This window comes from Oncorhynchus mykiss, chromosome 4 (assembly GCF_057628025.1).
Source record: "Oncorhynchus mykiss isolate SJ-2025 chromosome 4, ASM5762802v1, whole genome shotgun sequence".
NCBI classification, from domain to species: domain Eukaryota; kingdom Metazoa; phylum Chordata; class Actinopteri; order Salmoniformes; family Salmonidae; genus Oncorhynchus; species Oncorhynchus mykiss.
In genome coordinates this window covers 6,793,124-6,815,000 of record NC_143025.1, presented here as the reverse complement: position 1 = coordinate 6,815,000, position 21,877 = coordinate 6,793,124, and the positions used below count along the sequence as shown (strand labels likewise).

Below are 21,877 nucleotides of genomic sequence, written 5' to 3'. Positions count from 1 at the left end.
AAGTAAACTAATAAACAGCATGAAATCTTACCCACATGTCATTAGGTAAAACACCTATTGTATACTAACGCACCTATCCTAAATTAATTTAGAATAAAATACGTTTTTCTTTTTTCAAATAATTAATAATAAGCTATGAAGCTCAACTCCACATTTATTTCTAAATCAAATTTGTTCAATTATACAAATTTTTCCTTGCAGGATCCTAGTCCCGACTCTCATTGGCTGAATCGTTTCGACTTGCTTTTCTGATTGGCCGGAAGCCAGTTTCACCATCCAATTATTTCAGATTTACAGGAGTGCAAATTTCACCATGGCGATACGTTGGAACATGATAATGATTAGAATATTGCAAATAATAATCAAGTTTTCAAATCAAATCAAAGGGTTTTGGATTCTATACATGCTGGGTTTTGCAGGCTACAGAAGACATGAAACAAATTAGGTTGGGAGGCATACCGGCTGTCGCCAATTTGTTAACGAGCAATTTGCCTGAATGGGTGATGGGAACACTTTCAACCACTTCATTTTTTATTAGACTTTGTAGGTTTTTGAGAAAAAGTTTTTAAAAATAAATATATTTTTTTGGTATGAAGTCATTATACACAGCTGTTTATTAAATCGACAAGACAGTTATATTGAAACTCACCCCAGCAGAGTCAATGTCAAATTTTCTTTGTGAACTTCCTAAATGTCTACAAAAAAAGTTCATGGAAACTTACTGATCGTCCAAATCTGCTGATACAAAATGGCCACGTGAATATTCAATATCTTTATTAAAAACAGCAACAAGTTGACTGGGTGAATAAAAGTCCATTCAATTATCTGTTTGGAGCTGGAAAAAGCTCTCCTTGTCTACAGACTGACAGAAACATGAATGCAAATGGTGATAACTTTCCCCCAAAAATTACCATGTTTTCCCAGAAATCCCGGATGGAGGTTCCCTGGAATCAGGAGGGATTAAGCAGGAAATCCGGAGCCTCCAACCAGGATTTCTGGAATTACCCGGGAACGTTAGCATCATTTTGCAACCCGACACTGAATAATACAGTAGGGCCACATTGGAACATACAATGTAATGATCCTTTTTAGCCACAATAAGAGATACTACATCTTTAAAACATGATATCAAATAACAATACCGTTTTATTTTAAACAAGTTAAACAAACAAATAATTGGTGTTTTATCTTCTTCTTTCCCCCCCCCCCCCCCCCCCATTCCATTTTTATAGACCATGATCTAAAAAAACGAAACATTAAAACAGTGGACACCATTTCATGTTTTTCACAGTACAGTCCAAGTGTATTGGTATTGGTATACAACCTCTCTGTATGCCCAGTGTGGTACTCCATGGATATAACAGGATCCACTGTGGATACCTTAGTCTGGAGAAGGAAGAGGAGGGCTCGTGGATCAGCTTGGGCTGAGGGAGACGGGAAATTCCTTTCTCACGGTGTCTGCCAGCTGGGGATCAGCCTCCGACAACATGAAGACCAGGTGTTGTACCTATACAGGTAATGTAGGCTTGGTTATGACAACATGAAGACCAGGTGTTGTACCTCTACAGAGGTTGGTTATGACAACATGAAGACCAGGTGTTGTACCTCTACAGGTGATGTAGACTTGGTTATGACAACATGAAGACCAGGTGTTGTACCTATACAGAGGGTTGGTTATGACAACATGAAGACCAGGTGTTGTACCTATACAGAGGCTTGGTTATGACAACATGAAGACCAGGTGTTGTACCTCTACAGAGGGTTGGTTATGACAACATGAAGACCAGGTGTTGTACCTCTACAGAGGGTTGGTTATGACAACATGATGACCAGGTGTTGTACCTCTACAGAGGCTTGGTTATGACAACATGAAGACCAGGTGTTGTACCTATACAGGTGACGTAGGCTTGGTTATGACAACATGATGACCAGGTGTTGTACCTCTACAGAGGTTGGTTATGACAACATGAAGACCAGGTGTTGTACCTATACAGAGGGTTGGTTATGACAACATGAAGACCAGGTGTTGTACCTCTACAGAGGGTTGGTTATGACAACATGAAGACCAGGTGTTGTACCTATACAGAGGGTTGGTTATGACAACATGAAGACCAGGTGTTGTACCTCTACAGAGGGTTGGTTATGACAACATGAAGACCAGGTGTTGTACCTCTACAGAGGGTTGGTTATGACAACATGAAGACCAGGTGTTGTACCTATACAGAGGCTTGGTTATGACAACATGAAGACCAGGTGTTGTACCTATACAGGTGACGTAGGCTTGGTTATGACAACATGAAGACCAGGTGTTGTACCTATACAGAGGCTTGGTTATGACAACATGATGACCAGGTGTTGTACCTCTACAGAGGGTTGGTTATGACAACATGAAGACCAGGTGTTGTACCTCTACAGAGGGTTGGTTATGACAACATGAAGACCAGGTGTTGTACCTCTACAGAGGGTTGGTTATGACAACATGAAGACCAGGTGTTGTACCTATACAGAGGGTTGGTTATGACAACATGAAGACCAGGTGTTGTACCTATACAGAGGCTTGGTTATGACAACATGAAGACCAGGTGTTGTACCTCTACAGAGGGTTGGTTATGACAACATGAAGACCAGGTGTTGTACCTCTACAGAGGGTTGGTTATGACAACATGATGACCAGGTGTTGTACCTCTACAGAGGCTTGGTTATGACAACATGAAGACCAGGTGTTGTACCTATACAGGTGACGTAGGCTTGGTTATGACAACATGAAGACCAGGTGTTGTACCTATACAGAGGCTTGGTTATGACAACATGATGACCAGGTGTTGTACCTATATAGAGGGTTGGTTATGACAACATGAAGACCAGGTGTTGTACCTCTACAGAGGGTTGGTTATGACAACATGAAGACCAGGTGTTGTACCTCTACAGAGGGTTGGTTATGACAACATGAAGACCAGGTGTTGTACCTCTACAGAGGCTTGGTTATGACAACATGAAGACCAGGTGTTGTACCTCTACAGAGGCTTGGTTATGACAACATGAAGACCAGGTGTTGTACCTCTACAGAGGGTTGGTTATGACAACATGAAGACCAGGTGTTGTACCTCTACAGAGGGTTGGTTATGACAACATGAAGACCAGGTGTTGTACCTATACAGAGGCTTGGTTATGACAACATGAAGACCAGGTGTTGTACCTATACAGGTGACGTAGGCTTGGTTATGACAACATGAAGACCAGGTGTTGTACCTATACAGAGGCTTGGTTATGACAACATGATGACCAGGTGTTGTACCTCTACAGAGGGTTGGTTATGACAACATGAAGACCAGGTGTTGTACCTATACAGAGGGTTGGTTATGACAACATGAAGACCAGGTGTTGTACCTATACAGAGGCTTGGTTATGACAACATGAAGACCAGGTGTTGTACCTCTACAGAGGGTTGGTTATGACAACATGAAGACCAGGTGTTGTACCTCTACAGAGGGTTGGTTATGACAACATGATGACCAGGTGTTGTACCTCTACAGAGGCTTGGTTATGACAACATGAAGACCAGGTGTTGTACCTATACAGGTGACGTAGGCTTGGTTATGACAACATGATGACCAGGTGTTGTACCTCTACAGAGGGTTGGTTATGACAACATGAAGACCAGGTGTTGTACCTATACAGGTGACGTAGGCTTGGTTATGACAACATGATGACCAGGTGTTGTACCTCTACAGAGGCTTGGTTATGACAACATGATGACCAGGTGTTGTACCTCTACAGAGGGTTGGTTATGACAACATGAAGACCAGGTGTTGTACCTATACAGAGGGTTGGTTATGACAACATGAAGACCAGGTGTTGTACCTATACAGAGGCTTGGTTATGACAACATGAAGACCAGGTGTTGTACCTCTACAGAGGGTTGGTTATGACAACATGAAGACCAGGTGTTGTACCTCTACAGAGGGTTGGTTATGACAACATGATGACCAGGTGTTGTACCTCTACAGAGGCTTGGTTATGACAACATGAAGACCAGGTGTTGTACCTATACAGGTGACGTAGGCTTGGTTATGACAACATGATGACCAGGTGTTGTACCTCTACAGAGGGTTGGTTATGACAACATGAAGACCAGGTGTTGTACCTATACAGGTGACGTAGGCTTGGTTATGACAACATGATGACCAGGTGTTGTACCTCTACAGAGGTTGGTTATGACAACATGAAGACCAGGTGTTGTACCTATATAGAGGGTTGGTTATGACAACATGAAGACCAGGTGTTGTACCTCTACAGAGGGTTGGTTATGACAACATGAAGACCAGGTGTTGTACCTCTACAGAGGGTTGGTTATGACAACATGAAGACCAGGTGTTGTACCTCTACAGAGGCTTGGTTATGACAACATGAAGACCAGGTGTTGTACCTCTACAGAGGCTTGGTTATGACAACATGAAGACCAGGTGTTGTACCTCTACAGAGACTTGGTTATGACAACATGAAGACCAGGTGTTGTACCTATACAGAGGCTTGGTTATGACAACATGAAGACCAGGTGTTGTACCTCTACAGGTGACGTAGGCTTGGTTATGACAACATGAAGACCAGGTGTTGTACCTATACAGAGGGTTGGTTATGACAACATGAAGACCAGGTGTTGTACCTCTACAGAGGGTTTGTTATGACAACATGAAGACCAGGTGTTGTACCTCTACAGAGGCTTGGTTATGACAACATGAAGACCAGGTGTTGTACCTCTACAGAGGGTTGGTTATGACAACATGATGACCAGGTGTTGTACCTCTACAGAGGGTTTGTTATGACAACATGAAGACCAGGTGTTGTACCTCTACAGAGGGTTGGTTATGACAACATGAAGACCAGGTGTTGTACCTCTACAGAGGGTTGGTTATGACAACATGAAGACCAGGTGTTGTACCTATACAGGTGACGTAGGCTTGGTTATGACAACATGAAGACCAGGTGTTGTACCTATACAGAGGGTTGGTTATGACAACATGAAGACCAGGTGTTGTACCTCTACAGAGGGTTTGTTATGACAACATGAAGACCAGGTGTTGTACCTCTACAGAGGCTTGGTTATGACAACATGAAGACCAGGTGTTGTACCTCTACAGAGGGTTGGTTATGACAACATGATGACCAGGTGTTGTACCTCTACAGAGGGTTTGTTATGACAACATGAAGACCAGGTGTTGTACCTCTACAGAGGGTTGGTTATGACAACATGAAGACCAGGTGTTGTACCTCTACAGAGGGTTGGTTATGACAACATGAAGACCAGGTGTTGTACCTCTACAGAGGGTTGGTTATGACAACATGAAAACCAGGTGTTGTACCTCTACAGGTGATTTACGCTTGGTTATGACAACATGAAGACCAGGTGTTGTACCTCTACAGAGGGTTGGTTATGACAACATGAAGACCAGGTGTTGTACCTCTACAGAGGGTTGGTTATGACAACATGAAGACCAGGTGTTGTACCTATACAGAGGCTTGGTTATGACAACATGAAGACCAGGTGTTGTACCTCTACAGAGGCTTGGTTATGACAACATGAAGACCAGGTGTTGTACCTCTACAGGTGACGTAGGCTTGGTTATGACAACATGATGACCAGGTGTTGTACCTATACAGAGGCTTGGTTATGACAACATGAAGACCAGGTGTTGTACCTCTACAGGTGACGTAGGCTTGGTTATGACAACATGAAGACCAGGTGTTGTACCTATACAGGTGACGTAGGCTTGGTTATGACAACATCCACTCACACCGGGAGGAAGTGTGAGGGCGTGGTGGAAACCATGTTTCCAGAGAACAAGTGACACAGACAAAGACAACATGTAAAACTGGAAATAAACTCTTATTGACCTGATTGAGTATCCCAGCCACCACAATGTCCCCACTGACATCTATATATAGGAGCCTCTGTTTGACAGACACGGTGGATATCACGTGCACATTATAAAGAGGGAGAACTTACGGCCGGGCTGAACTGGGGGAGCATAGAGCCTACTGCTGACAGACACGTCTTTTCTGTTAGGTAACCTCTCGTCACCAACTCGCACACCGCGTCCTAGGGATCACACACACACACACACACACACACACACACACACACACACACACGTCATTGTAAAGAACAATTTGTTCTTAAACCGACTTGTTAAATAAAACAAGTTTAAATGAATAAAATAAATATAGGTTATAAACACATATATATATATATATATATATATATATATATAAATAAATATATGTCATATCAAGTTATTTTGGTTTAGAGATGAAGTAACATCGTAGGAAACGGTGACCGTTGTTTTTTTTTGATTGACAGTTCCAGCGGCTGCGTTACCTTGGTGAGGTCAGTGATGATGTCAGAGAGGAACTCGACCGTTGTCTGGATCAGAGCCTGGAGCTGCTCATCCACCTTCTCCTCCTCCTCCTCCTCCTCCTTCTTCTCCTTCTGTCCGTGTCCTGAACAGACCTCTCTATGGTACTGCAGCACCCTCAACATGCTCCCAACTAGAGGCAAAACTGGAGAACAGAGACTTTCAGATACTCTGGGATTAAATAAAAACATTTAAAAAAACATTCATTTTGCCTTATAATGTTTTCACTTTCAGGTAACAGTGACTTCCGTTGGTTTTGGTTAGACGATCAGTTAGTGGAAGAAGAAGAAATGAGGCTTTACGTCTCGTGATTAAGCAGTAACAACATCAGAAACCATCTCTCGTTCCTCACTGGACAAGACAGAGAGAGACGGTGTCAGAGACTGAAGTGAAATCCAGGTGGTCTCTTACGCGTGTCTGCTTCGCTGTGCTCTGCTTCCTGGTTCTGACACGCATACAGGACTGACAGGACAGCCAGAGCATGGACCAGTAACCCCTTCTGTTCCTGGAGAACAAACGGAGGGTCGTCTGGCTGACACAGGTCCTCACACACTACCTCACACAGGAAGGTCCATAGAGCCTGGCCCGTCCCACCTGCAACAGCTGGAGACAAGGGACTGAGTTATATTTCATGTCAACTTAGTCAACTTTACTTGCTATGAGTAATGAAGAGTGGAAATCTTACTAACTTCAGCTCTCAGGATAAAAAAAACCCACAGCTAGATAGAAATATATTAACATAATAGCATACAAGATATACCAAGAGGGAGAAGCCATTTAAAGAGAGAAGTTTCTGTAATTTATGGTAATTTATGGATTTTTTCCAACCAATAACATCTATTGAATAAATAAAAGCAGACATTTTGAACAACTCGTCTCACCCAGTGTCTGAATCCCATGATGGATAGTGGTGAGGAGCTGGAGGGCATGCAGGTACACCTCCAAACCCTCTGGACTCTCTGATCTGTGGAAACACGAGGACAGAACCTCATAAAACCCTCTGACCTGTGGAAACACGAGGATATCCTCTCATAAAACACTCTGGACTGTGGAAACACGAGGATATCCTCTCATAAAACCCTCTGACCTGTGGAAACACCAGGATAGCCCCTCATAAAACCCTCTGACCTGTGGAAACATGAGGATATCCTCTCATAAAACACTCTGGACTGTGGAAACACCAGGATAGCCCCTCATAAAACACTCTGGACTGTGGAAACACGAGGATATCCTCTCATAAAACACTCTGGACTGTGGAAACACGAGGATATCCTCTCATAAAACCCTCTGACCTGTGGAAACACGAGGATATCCTCTCATAAAACCCTCTGACCTGTGGAAACACCAGGATAGCCCCTCATAAAACCCTCTGACCTGTGGAAACACGAGGATGGCCCCACATGTTGCTTGTCATATCAGAATGCCACCACCCAGTGGCTGGTCTGCTGAAAACATGATGTCATGAGGTTTACAAGCTTGCTCTTACTGATACCTCCATCAAAGTGGTTCTAACAGAGAGCTGTTTTTTTTTACCAATACCTGCGAAGATAATATTATTATTACATTATAATATTAGCAAAAACAAAATGTCTTTACCTTAGCTGCTTGGCAGCCTCGAGGAGCGAGGAGGCCACGTCCAGACGTCTCTCCCCCTCCTCCTCTTCTTCTTCTTCCTCCTCCTCGTCTTCGTCACTGGGCTGAGATCCAGCTGTGACCCAGGTCTTCATCAACTCTTCATCCAAGTCAAACAGCTTGTCAACCAGCTCCCCCACCTTCACCAGCAGGTCCACTACACAACCACACACACACACACAACCACACACACACACACACACACACACACACACACACATTGCATGAAAAGTAAACAGTGGGTCTCACTCAACAGTTTCATCAAATATGTATATTTGTTCTTATGAAGAAAAAAAAAACTGGGAAAAACCCAGAAGCCCCTTCAAGAATAATCAGGCCTGGGTGACCCAGAGGTCAGTGCCGCCTCTTACGGTCCATCCTCTTTCTAACAAAACAAACATGCGCAAATATCAGGGGTTGTGACTTGTTCAGGGAACAGAACGGAAAACACCCCAAAAAAAATGTACGCCATTTTTTTTGAGGAACAGAATCAAAACTGGGAACAAAAGTGATCTATATTATTCAAATCAAATTAAAGTTTATTTGTCACGTGAATACAACAGGTTGTAGTAGACCTTACAGTGAAATGCTTATTTTACAGCCAGTCTATTTACAGCCTCTAACCAATAGTGCAAAAAAGGTATTAGGTGAACAATAGGTAAGTAAAGAAATAAAACAACAGTAAAAAGACAGGCTCTATACAGTAGAGAGGCTCTATACAGTAGAGAGACTATATACAGTAGAGAGGCTATATACAGTAGAGAGACTATATACAGTAGAGAGGCTATATACAGTAGAGAGGCTATATACAGTAGAGAGGCTATATACAGTAGAGAGGCTATATACAGTAGAGAGGCTATATACAGTAGAGAGGCTATATACAGTAGAGGCTATATACAGTAGAGAGGCTCTATACAGTAGAGAGGTTATATACAGTAGAGAGGCTATATACAGTAGAGAGACTATATACAGTAGAGAGGCTATATACAGTAGAGAGACTATATACAGTAGAGAGGCTATATACAGTAGAGGCTATATACAGTAGAGAGGCTCTATACAGTAGAGAGGTTATATACAGTAGAGAGGCTATATACAGTAGAGAGGCTCTATACAGTAGAGAGGCTATATACAGTAGAGGCTCTATACAGTAGAGAGGCTCTATACAGTAGAGAGGCTCTATACAGTAGAGAGACTATATAGAGAGGCTCTATACAGTAGAGAGGCTATATACAGTAGAGGCTATATACAGTAGAGAGGCTATATACAGTAGAGAGGCTCTATACAGTAGAGAGACTATATACAGTAGAGGCTATATACAGTAGAGAGACTATATACAGTAGAGAGGTTATATACAGTAGAGAGGCTCTATACAGTAGAGAGGCTATATACAGTAGAGAGGCTCTATACAGTAGAGAGACTATATACAGTAGAGAGGCTATATACAGTAGAGGCTATATACAGTAGAGAGGCTCTATACAGTAGAGAGGTTATATACAGTAGAGAGGCCATATACAGTAGAGAGGCTATATACAGTAGAGAGGCTCTATACAGTAGAGAGGCTATATACAGTAGAGAGGCTCTATACAGTAGAGAGGTTATATACAGTAGAGAGGCTATATACAGTAGAGAGGCTATATACAGTAGAGAGGCTCTATGCAGTAGAGAGGCTCTATACAGTAGAGAGGTTATATACAGTAGAGAGGCTATATACAGTAGAGAGGCTATATACAGTAGAGAGGCTCTATACAGTAGAGAGGCTCTATACAGTAGAGAGGCTATATACAGTAGAGAGGCTCTATACAGTAGAGAGGCTATATACAGTAGAGAGGCTATATACAGTAGAGAGGCTATATACAGTAGAGAGGCTATATACAGTAGAGAGGCTCTATACAGTAGAGAGGCTCTATACAGTAGAGAGGCTATATACAGTAGAGAGGCTATATATAGTAGAGAGACTATATACAGTAGAGAGGCTATATACAGTAGAGAGGCTATATACAGTAGAGAGACTATATACAGTAGAGATGCTATATACAGTAGAGAGGCTATATACAGTAGAGAGGCTATATACAGTAGAGAGGCTATATACAGTAGAGAGGCTATATACAGTAGAGAGGCTATATACAGTAGAGAGGCTATATACAGTAGAGAGGTTATATACAGTAGAGGCTATATACAGTAGAGGCTATATACAGTAGAGAGGCTCTATACAGTAGAGAGGCTATATACAGTAGAGAGGCTATATACAGTAGAGAGGCTATATACAGTAGAGAGGCTATATACAGTAGAGAGGCTATATACAGTAGAGAGGCTATATATAGTAGAGAGACTATATACAGTAGAGAGGCTCTATACAGTAGAGAGGCTCTATACAGTAGAGAGGCTCTATACAGTAGAGAGGTTATATACAGCAGAGAGGTTATATACAGCAGAGAGGCTCTATACAGTAGAGAGACTATATACAGTAGAGAGGCTCTATACAGTAGAGAGGCTCTATACAGTAGAGAGGCTCTATACAGTAGAGAGGTTATATACAGTAGAGGCTCTATACAGTAGAGGCTCTATACAGTAGAGAGGCTATATACAGTAGAGAGGCTATATACAGTAGAGAGGCTATATACAGTAGAGAGGCTATATACAGTAGAGAGGCTATATACAGTAGAGAGGCTATATATAGTAGAGAGACTATATACAGTAGAGAGGCTCTATACAGTAGAGAGGCTCTATACAGTAGAGAGGCTATATACAGTAGAGAGGCTATATACAGTAGAGAGGCTATATATAGTAGAGAGACTATATACAGTAGAGAGGCTCTATACAGTAGAGAGGCTCTATACAGTAGAGAGGCTCTATACAGTAGAGAGACTATATACAGTAGAGAGGTTATATACAGTAGAGAGGCTCTATACAGTAGAGAGGCTATATACAGTAGAGAGACTATATACAGTAGAGAGACTATATACAGTAGAGAGACTATATACAGTAGAGAGGTTATATACAGTAGAGAGGTTATATACAGTAGAGAGGCTATATACAGTAGAGAGACTATATACAGTAGAGAGGTTATATACAGTAGAGAGGCTCTATACAGTAGGGAGGCTATATACAGTAGAGAGGCTATATACAGTAGAGAGGCTATATACAGTAGAGAGGCTATATATAGTAGAGAGACTATATACAGTAGAGAGGCTCTATACAGTAGAGAGGCTCTATACAGTAGAGAGGCTCTATACAGTAGAGAGGCTATATACAGTAGAGAGGCTATATACAGTAGAGGCTATATACAGTAGAGGCTATATACAGTAGCGAGGCGTCTTCACCACCTGCTGGAGGGCCTAGTGATCCCGAATTAGGAACCAAAGGAACCAACTGCGCCTTGTTGACAAGAGTGGTGGAGATGTTGGTCCATGTCAAGTCCTTGGTGATTTAAAAAAAACATCTGACTCTCTTTACTGCAGTCCAGTTGATGTGGATAAGGGTTCCCAGTCTTCTGCTTCCTGAAGTCAATAAATCAACTCCTTTGTTTTGCTGACGTTGAGAAGGAGATTGTGGTGCCAGGAAAACAACGCCGGTTCACTTATCTCCTTCCTATAGTCTGACTCCTCGTCGTTGTTGGTTATCAGGCCTACAACCGTGATGTTGTGCAAAGACATGCAATCGTTGGGTGATTCCTAACTGACCTAAAGGCAGGGAATTTTTACTAGGATTAAATGTCAGGAATTCTGAAAACTGATTTTAAAAGTATTTAGCGAAGGTGTATGTAAGCTTCCCGATTTCCAACTGTACATCGGTGCTCCTGTTGTGTGCGGGCCGTGTGAATAGTGATGGAAATGGCATCTTTCGTGGATATGTTGCAGCATTGGGCTCATTGGAGTGGGGCCAGTGTGCCTGGCATGCTGGCCTGGATGTGGCATGCTGGCCTTGATGTGGCATGCTGGCCTTGATGTGGCATGCTGGCCTTGATGTGGCATGCTGGCCTGGATGTGGCATGCTGGCCTGGATGTGGCATGCTGGCCTGGATGTGGCATGCTGGCCTGGATGTGGCATGCTGGCCTTGATGTGGCATGCTGGCCTGGATGTGGCATGCTGGCCTGGATGTGGCATGCTGGCCTGGATGTGGCATGCTGGCCTGGATGTGGCATGCTAGCTTTGTGAACTTAAATTATTTAAAACATTTAAAAGAATGTTATAGCTAGGCAAGTCAGTTAAGAACAAATGCCTAACACAGCCAAGTGGGTTATCTGCCTTGTTCAGGGAAAGAACAACAGATTTTTACCTTGTCAGCTCCGGGATTCAATCTAGCAACATTCCGGTTACTAGTCCAATGCTCTAACCACTAGGCTACCCTGTCGCCCCAAATAGTCCCTCAGAGATGTCTTCATGTCAGCCTTGGAGAGCGAAAGCACCTGGTCTTCCGGAACAGCGAGAGTCCTCCTGGATGGCTCGGTATTGTCTGCCTCGAAGCGAGCATAGAATGTGTTAAGCCCGTCCGGGGCGGAGGCTTCGGTGGACACCAGGCAGCTGGATGTGCCTTCTGTAGTTTGTGATAGCGTGTAGTCCTTGCCACAAGTGACGCAAGTCTGACTTGTCGAATATCGATTCAAGTTTAAGACTGCATAGTCTTTTTTTGCGTCCCTAATGGATTTTGCGGAGCTCGTAAGTGCTTGCCTTGCATGGCGTTGTGTGCCATAGAGTCGCCGGGGTTCGTTCCGCTGACATAGAATGCTGCAGAACGGGCTCTAAGCATAGTACGGATTCCTCCGTTCATCCAGAGATTTTGGTTGGGGGTATGTCTGATTGTTATTGTGGGTACAACATCATGAACACGTTTCCTAATGAAACCGGTGACTGACGATGTATTTTCCTCATTGTTCATAGATGAGTCCCTGGGTGGATGAATCTTTGAACATGTTCTAAATCAATATTCTCAATATACCTCACATTTGTGCAAGTCACATTTGACAAATCAAATCCAATTTTATTGGTCACATACACATGGTTAGCAGATGTTAATGCGAGTGTAGCGAAATGCTTGTGCTTCTAGTTCCGACAACGCAGTAATAACCAACGAGTAATCTAACCTAACAATTCCAAAACTACTGTCTTGTACACAGTGTAAGGGGATAAAGAATATGTACATAAGGATATATGAATGAGTGATGGTACAGAGCAGCATAGGCAAGATGCAGTAGATGATATAGAGTACAGTATATACATATGAGATGAGTAATGTAGGGTATGTAAACAAAGTGGCATAGTTTAAAGTGGCTAGTGATATATGTATTACATAAAGATGCAGTAGATGATAGAGTACAGTATATACATATACATATGAGATGAATAATGTAGGGTATGTAAACAAATGATTCCCAGTAGATTGGAAAGAAAACATCTTTCATCACATTGAGTTGTTGTAACATATGAAGGACCTACTGTTGGTGGAGCTGCACATGATGAAGCAGAGGCTGGAGCACACAGAGGTCTGCTGTCGTACCCTCTCCAGCCACAGAGAAGACACATCGCTCTGGGACACACAGGTCAGCAGCAGTCTGGACAAAAAGACATTCGCACCAATCACTAACGAGATATCAACAAAAACACAAAAACCGCAGTCTAAAGGCAAAAGAAGACTTTGACAAGACCTGGGCATGATTTCCAGATAGGAACTTAGGCATACGAGTGTTTTGACGATGCATCGTTCCTACAACGGCCGAAAATATAACACGCGTTTGCAAAAACACCTCGCATAATTATTATTTTTTTAAACGTTGGCCAAGTGTGTCGTTGGAGCATGTGTTGAATACTGACAGGATGGAACGAAAAAGGGGGCTCCCGAGTGGCGCAGAAGTCTAAGGCACTGCATCTCAGTGCTTGAGGCGTCACTACAGACACCCTGGTTCAAAGCCAGGCTGTATCACAACCGGCCGTGATTGGGAATCACATAGGGCGGCGCACAATTGGCAAAGAGTCGTCTGGGTTTGGCCGGTGTAGGCCGTCATTGTAAATAAGAATCTGTTCTTAACTGACTTCCTAGTTAAATAAAGGTTACATTTTTTTTTTTTAATGAATTTAAAAGCCTGACAAGGCTCTCAGATCAGCATTCTCCATTCAAATCTGACCTTAACGTTAGAAGTATTCCACAATACTGACGACAGATCAGCTCATATTACCACCTACAGCTGAAAATATTGAGCCGGCTTATTATAATGCTTAGTCCTACTCTATAATAATACACTAAATCACAGATCTGGCACATGTTGTAACACATCATGAAATATATTGAGGCCAATTTATTTTTTTTACAGACAATGTAGCCTACAATTAGGAAAAATAGAACTAAAATTGGACTGAACATGTAATGAATTTCAATATGATTCAACTATACAGAACTATGCAGCCAAATTGAGGTGGTTCTGTCCTCGAGCTCTTCTTGTCCATTAAATGTTCTGTACATTAAGTTTTGTGTGGAACCCCAAGGAAGAGTCGCTGACGCTTTCACAACAGCTAATGTGGTGGATCCTAATAAAAACACCAACAAATACCTATATATATTTTGTATATAATGTATATACAAATACCTATATATATTTTGTATATAATGTATATACAAATACCTATATATATTTTGTATATAATGTATATACAAATACCTATATATATTTTGTATATAATGTATATACAAATACCTATATATATTTTGTATATAATGTATATACAAATACCTATATATATATATTGTATATAGTCATCTTGGTTTTCATTTGAAGCATGTTTTTAACAATTGCAACAACATTGGAAACTTTGTAGTCAACTTCATTCCCAAGTTATCGGAGGTCACAGAGACAGATAGACAGCTCGATTCTATGTTTAGCGGGGGATCTTTTGTGTATAAAGTGAGGTGGAACTGTAAAAAATTATATATATATTCTAATGTCGCACTTAGCGGTTCTACGAGTGGTCACAAGCAGTTGGCAAATAACGAACGCTTCGATGGTTTTGAGAAACAACTCGGAGATTTAACAACGCTCCTATGAAGGTTCGAACGACGAACTTAGCCTTAAGATGCTTTAGGGAAACCATGCTCAGTTTCATTTGCGTAGAGTTACATCTCTATAAAAAAAAAAATGTTTATAAAGCATTGTGATTCTTCCTCTTATTTGAGCTACGACAACAGACAATGAAGGATTTTCTAGCCTTTTCAGGGTATTCTCACCTGCTTGTCTCCAGCAGTGTAGGGGGATCAGTGTCTCCAAGAAGGAGCAACAGCACCACCCTGTGGAGAGAAACAGAATTACACCAGAGAAACAGTTAATGCCCACCGTGAGTTGGAACGGTGCTGTACATATCAGAGTCAACACAGTACTGTTCAGGCTGTCATGACAGTGTGAAAGGGGTTTTTAGTAAATGGCCATCTCCACCTACCCTAGGTCGTTGTTCTGGCTGAGGGTCAGACAAGTGTCAGGGAAGCAGGCTATGTTACCCAGGATCCCCACACATATCTCCTGGGGCGAGAGGACAAGGGAAAACATCAACAAGACACCATGGCAACATGATGTTGTGCCAATTTAAAATGTTGCTGGGTGGGTTACAACTGGGGGAAAAGGAATATTAAATTATATTATTAGTCATATTAATATTGCATTTCAAAGACTAGATGGTGGACTGATTAAGCAATATGGCCCGGGGGGGGGGGGGGGGGGTGATATATGGTGATATCTACCATCGTATACCACAAACCCCTGAGGTGCCTTATTGCTTTGTCATACCCGTTGGTATACGGTCTGATATACCACAGCTGTCAGCTAAAATCAGAATTCAGGGGGGTCGAACCACCCAGTTTATAATGGCCATATACCACGAACCTCTGAGGTGCCTTATTGCTTTTATAAACTGGTCACCAACGTAATTAGAGTAGTAAAAATATATGTTTTTGTCATATTTGTGGTATACCACAGCAGCCAGCCAAATCAGAATTCAGGGGGGGGGGGGGGGTCGAACCACCCCGTTTTATAATAGAGTACAACACACACGAGGTAAACTAGAACACTAAAACAGGTCACTCACAGTGAGACGAGGGCATCGAGACTTAGTGATCACTCCCAGGAGGATATCTGCAGCTTTGAACTCCTGTAAGAAACCAGCCACATCCTACAGAGAGACAGGCAGACAGGGTCATATTATAACCCATCAAATTTCACATTACATCAAAAACATTTGTAACATAAAAGTTACATTTTTACAGCCGACTCGTGACAATATAAACTAGTTATCATGGCTCCTGGTATTTATTTAAACATCTCTGTATACAGAATTTTAAAAAACAAAACATTTAATTGTACCTTTATTTAACCAGGCAAGTCAGTTATGAACAAATTCTTATTTTCAATGACAGACTAGGAACAGTGGGTTAACTGCCTGTTCAGGGGGCAGAACGGCAGATTTGTACCTTGTCAGCTCAGGGGATTTGAACTTGCAACCTTCCGGTCACTAGTCCAACGCTCTAACCACTAGGCTACCCTGCCACCTCTACACTCTAACCACTAGGCTACGCTGCCACCTCTACACTCTAACCACTAGGCTACCTGCCACCTCTACACTCTAACCACTAGGCTACCCTGCCACCTCTACACTCTAACCACTAGGCTACCCTGCCACCTCTACACTCTAACCACTAGGCTACGCTGCCACCTCTACACTCTAACCACTAGGCTACCCTGACACCTCTACACTCTAACCACTAGGCTACCCTGCCACCTCTACACTCTAACCACTAGGCTACCTGCCTCCTCTACACTCTAACCCCTAGACTACCTGCCACCTCTACACTCTAACCCCTAGGCTACCTGCCACCTCTACACTCTAACCACTAGGCTACCCTGCCACCTCCACGCTCTAACCACTAGGCTACCCTGCCACCTCTACACTCTAACCACTAGGCTACCCTGACACCTCTACACTCTAACCACTAGGCTACCCTGCCACCTCTACACTCTAACCACTAGGCTACCTGCCACCTCTACACTCTAACCACTAGGCTACCTGCCACCTCTACACTCTAACCACTAGGCTACCTGCCACCTCTACACTCTAACCACTAGGCTACCCTGCCACCTCTACACTCTAACCACTAGGCTACCCTGCCGCCCCGAATACATACACACTGAGTATACAGAATATACACACTGAGTATACAAACATTAGGAACACGTGCTCTTTCACTAGGGTAGCCTAGTGTTTAGAACGTTGGACTAGTAACCGAAAGGTTGCAAGTGTGTCGAGGCACAGGTCTGGGGAAGGACACCAAACAATTTATGCAGCATTGAAGGTTCCCAATAACACAGTGGCCTCCATCATTCTTAAATGGAAGAAGTTTGGAAACACCAAGACTCTTCCTAGAGCTGCCCGGCCAAACTGAGAAATTGGGGGAAAAAGGGCCTTGGTCAGGGAGGTGACCAAGAACCTGATTGTTCAAAGTTCCTCTGTGGAGATGGGGGAACCTTCCAGCACTCCACCAATCAGGCCTTTATGTTAGAGTGGCCAGACAGAAGCCACTCGTCAGTAAAAGGCACATGACAGCCCGCTTGGAGTTTGCAAAAAGGCACCTAAAGGACTCTGTGACCATGAGAAACAAGATTATCTGGTTTAATGAAACCAAGATTGAACCCTTTGGCCTGAATGCCAAGTGGCACGTCTGGAGGAAACCTGGCACCCTGCCTAAGGTGAAGCATGGTGGAGGCAGCATCAAGCTGTGAGAAAGTTTTTCAGCCACAAGGAGACTAGTCAGGATCGAGGGAAAGAAGAACGGAGTAAGGTACAGAGAGATCCTTGATGAAAACCTGCTCCAGAGTGCTCAGGACCTCAGACTGAGGCGAAGGTTCACCTTCCCACAGGACAACGACCCTAAGCACACAGCCAAGACAACGCAGGAGTGGCTTCGGGACAAGTCTCTGAATGTCCTTGAGTCCAGCCCGGATTTGAACCCGATCGAACATCTCTGGAAAGACCTGAAAATAGCTGTGCAGCGACGCTCCCCATCCAACCTGACAGAGCTTGAGAGGATCTGCAGAGAAGAATGGGAGAAACTCCCCCAAATACAGGTGTGTCAAGCTTGTAGCGTCATACCCAAGAAGAGGCTATAATCACTGCCAAAGGTGCTTCAACTAAGTACTCAGTAAAGGGTCTGAATACTTATGTAAATGTGATATTTCAGTTTTTAATAAATTAGCAAAAATGTCTTAAACTGTTTTTTCTTTGTCTTTATGGGGTATTGTGTGCAGATTGATTTTAGAATAAGGCTGTAACCTAACAAAATGTGGAAGAATTTAAAGGGTCTGAATACTTTCAGAAGACACTGTATATATTCCAGATGTAAATAGACATTTGAGAGAGAGAGAGAGAGAGAGAGAGAGAGAGAGAGAGAGGAGAGAGACAGACAGAGAGAGAAAGAGAGGAGAGAAAGACAGACAGACAGAGAGAGGAGAGACAGACAGAGAGAGAGAGAGAGGAGAGAGAAAGAGAGGAGAGACAGACAGAGAGAGAGAGAGAGGAGAGACAGACAGACAGACAGACAGAGAGACAGAGAGAGAGACAGAGAGAGAGAGACACAGAGAGAGAGAGAGACACAGAGAGAGAGAGAGACACAGAGAGAGAGAGAGACACAGAGACACAGAGAGAGCGAGAGAGAGAGAGAGACAGAGATACTATTTGCACATTGTTACACAGTACATAGCCAAAAATATAACATTATTTTGAAACTTTCGTGATTGTAATGTTTACTGTTCATTTCTGATTGTTTATTTAACTTGCTTTGTCAATGTAGAACATGTTTCCCATGCCAATAAAGCCCTTCTGAATTGAAGAGAGAGACACACACCTTATCCATGGCCATATCCCAGATCTTACACAGCTCATCCTCATCTTCCTCTGGTAGCTGCATCTGGGCATCAGAGTCTCCCATGTTCTGCTCCGACACAATCTGAAGGACATAACAACAACAACAACGATGATCAACGATGCATTTTGAACACAAGATGACAAAATATGTTCTGCATATTAACAATAAAATGTACAAGATGGAAGAGCACTTTCTGTAATGAGCAACAACAACAAAAAGAGTGCTGGACATAATGCATTATATGATGGAAAACGCATCCTCACCATAACCCTTTCTAGACTTCAATAGCCTAGAGGAGTTGTCTCATGAGTCATGAAGGTATACTTCATATACTTCAGTTGGTATTTGATCAGCAACAAGTAATACTGTATTGCAACAATGTACCGGTTTCCTACCTGAATCTTAACCGGTAACCGGTTGCCTACCTGAATCTTAACCGGTTGCCTACCTGAATCAGACGGGTAAAGGTGCTGAACAGCCAGTGTTTGCTATAAACTGTCTCCCCTATAGCGTCCACCTCTTCCCCGCCCTGCTCCCCCTCTCTGTCCGGGGGTGGTGAGGGGTTACGGTCCATGACAGGAGAGTTCGCCGGGGAGGATGACCGGATGCTGGAGTTGTCGTCATCCACGCTGTGGTCCTCTAAACAGAAACGCAATAAGGTCAAGTAAAACGCACAATGCTGGCTGCTACCTCCGGAGGTGTGCAGGGCCATGTTCAGTACGTAAAACGTTCTCATTGTCAGAGATGGAGGTTTGTTCTATCTAGGTAATTTCTATCTGAACGTTTGAAAACGTCGGGTCCTGCTGAATGCGTCCCAGGATAGGGTAAGGACGGCTTCGCAGGGGGAAGGTAGCTACATTTAGCCGGTCGATGTTGGCTAGTAGATGTTCCTGGAATGTTAGCCAAGACAGAAGATCAAGGCTAGCAAAGCCTTAAAAATATAATGCCATAGCATTTGCTAGCTAGCCATGTTAGCTGCTCAGACCGGCTAGTTTCAGTAGCTCTATTAACGTTAGTGTCCCTGTGCACATTACAACAAAGCCATCAATTTCCTTGAGCTCACCCATGAATGTTGACTGTCGTTCCTCGAGTATAATGATGGGTTTATATCACTGTGTTATCCAGAAACGTATGTTCACTTTAGTCGAATTGCTTGCTAACCAAAACAAACATTGCTAGTCGCGGCTAATGTTTTCAAATGAGCCTCCAATGCAATAGAAGGAACGCGCATGCGTGTGAAGGGTATCATACCACAGAGTTTCAAAAACCCAGAGGCACAACATCGCGAGATTTCCGGGAACGCTAGCGAAACAGACCATACCGGGGTTTGAGGAGTCAATGAGAGAATTGAAACACCGACAGTGTTCTTGCGTTTTCGGTCACCAGAAGTACATTAATTTCCAATCAAACGCTGCGTATGCATAAAACGGCTTGACAGAAATGGTAGCAGAAGGTGAATGTTAAACTTTTGTACAGATATCCAGATGATTAAAGGTTAAATAAAATCATAAAAATTATGCTGCGTACCAAAATCATGACAGCTGTGATGGAAACAGGAATTTCGGTAACATTTTGTAAATACCAACAGATAATTTGTTAGTTTGACACGTTGGGAACTTTTTGTGTCGGTCAAATTAATTATGCGAGAAATGGCGGTGGAAACGCCTTTATGCTCAAATATTGATATTAATAACTATCATCAATGTAAACTTGGGAGTCACTCCGATGACATGGTGTGTGGTCCTCCCATTACAACTCGGGAAACCATGCAGTTTATTACGCATTGATCACATCTTGGTACACCAGAATTACATTAATTTCCAATGAAGGCGTTTGCCTTGCAGCATTGTGTTGCAGATGCAGTTGCATTACGTTCGATGTGGTGCTAGATTTATCGAAGGTATGCGTGAAACTGTATATGTAGACGGCTTGACAGAATTTTTGTTGCATACATATCCATACGATATTGCATATACTATTCTGTGTAATTCGCTGTCGGTGTGTTTGAAGCATTTAGGCTACAGATTAAATAAATGACGAACTTCACAGGGTGGGTGTAAGAAAATCCTGCTTGCTCTTCAGGAGGGTTGACCATACCTGATCTATGTTTCTCAAGTACTGTACATCAAACTGTGTCAAATTTGTAAGTTGAAAACACTATGTTAATAGCACTGTTTTTATGTGTGGGGGTCCCTAACATACCTGAAGGACACTTTTTGGCATTTCCTGTATGATCGATGAGAAACTCCATATTGCAAATGTATGGTCCCTTACTAGACGTCCACAATTGTTCCTCAAAATTTGCGGACCCGTGCACCAGGGCCAGATCTTTTGGGAAGTCATCAAACGAAGTCTCTCGGACATTCGGTTTCCGTTTTGTAAAATTTTTTGTCATTTTTCCGCTGTCCCGGTAAATTCCAGCAGATGGCGAATGGAATCATATTTCAAATGAACAAAACATCACCAATCACGACATGGCCATTTCTCCTAAACGGAAAAGACTTCGATCGCGAAACTTGGTGAGCATAGGTTTGGCATAATGGGCAGTTAGCCCCGAAACAAGATGGCGTCGAGGCCTCAACGTTTTTTGAGTTCAGACCATTTTTCTGTGATTAAAGGTCAAAAACGAAAAATAGAGTGCTAATTTGACCGCTTCACGTCAAAGTACATGAACCTACCGTGTCAGGAAAAAAAGAACCAGACATTTATCTATCGTAATTTTAAGAGAAATCGTACAATTGTTGATGCTCAAAGAAATGTGTTTGTTTTTCTTTAGAAAAGTTTCAGATCCAGTTGGGGCGAATCAGACGAATCCGTTAAGGCGGGTTTCGGGAACTCTATGTGATTTCTGGGATTTTCTGAAATAACACTAAATCATTCAACCCTCTGTAAATAAGTCAGTTCTTAACATAAATACTTAAAACTCAAAATTCTGTAA

At 42.7% G+C, this 21,877-nt stretch overlaps 1 protein-coding gene across 2 annotated transcripts; it reads right to left on the bottom strand.

The window, feature by feature from the left end:
• Window positions 1–759: 759 nt before the first annotated feature.
• saal1 (serum amyloid A-like 1) lies at window positions 760–20,209 on the bottom strand. 2 transcript variants are annotated; one of them, XM_090231000.1, is made up of 14 exons: window positions 20,085–20,148; window positions 20,003–20,053; window positions 19,388–19,578; window positions 18,919–19,020; window positions 16,110–16,193; window positions 15,468–15,547; window positions 15,259–15,318; window positions 13,479–13,594; window positions 8,010–8,202; window positions 7,295–7,377; window positions 6,825–7,016; window positions 6,377–6,558; window positions 6,005–6,097; window positions 760–1,507 (listed from the first exon to the last, which is right to left on the bottom strand). In XM_090231000.1, exons 2-14 carry the CDS (start codon window positions 20,004–20,006, stop codon window positions 1,415–1,417), a joined length of 1,473 nt encoding a protein of 490 aa, XP_090087126.1. In that variant the 5' UTR covers window positions 20,007–20,053; window positions 20,085–20,148; the 3' UTR covers window positions 760–1,414. The 2 variants fall into 2 exon arrangements, with proteins under 2 accessions (XP_090087126.1, XP_090087125.1); XM_090230999.1 differs by having other exon boundaries at window positions 20,003–20,209.
• Between the last annotated feature and the right edge of the window lie 1,668 nt (window positions 20,210–21,877).

Bases quoted from the DNA above. Each gene is read 5' to 3' on its own strand.
- saal1 (XM_090230999.1), bottom strand. The intron at 19,021-19,387 runs GTAGGCAACCGG...TATGTCCTTCAG, and splicing joins CCTTTACCCGTCTGATTCAG to ATTGTGTCGGAGCAGAACAT. The intron at 15,319-15,467 runs GTAGGTGGAGAT...TTCTCTCCACAG, and splicing joins AGCCAGAACAACGACCTAGG to GGTGGTGCTGTTGCTCCTTC.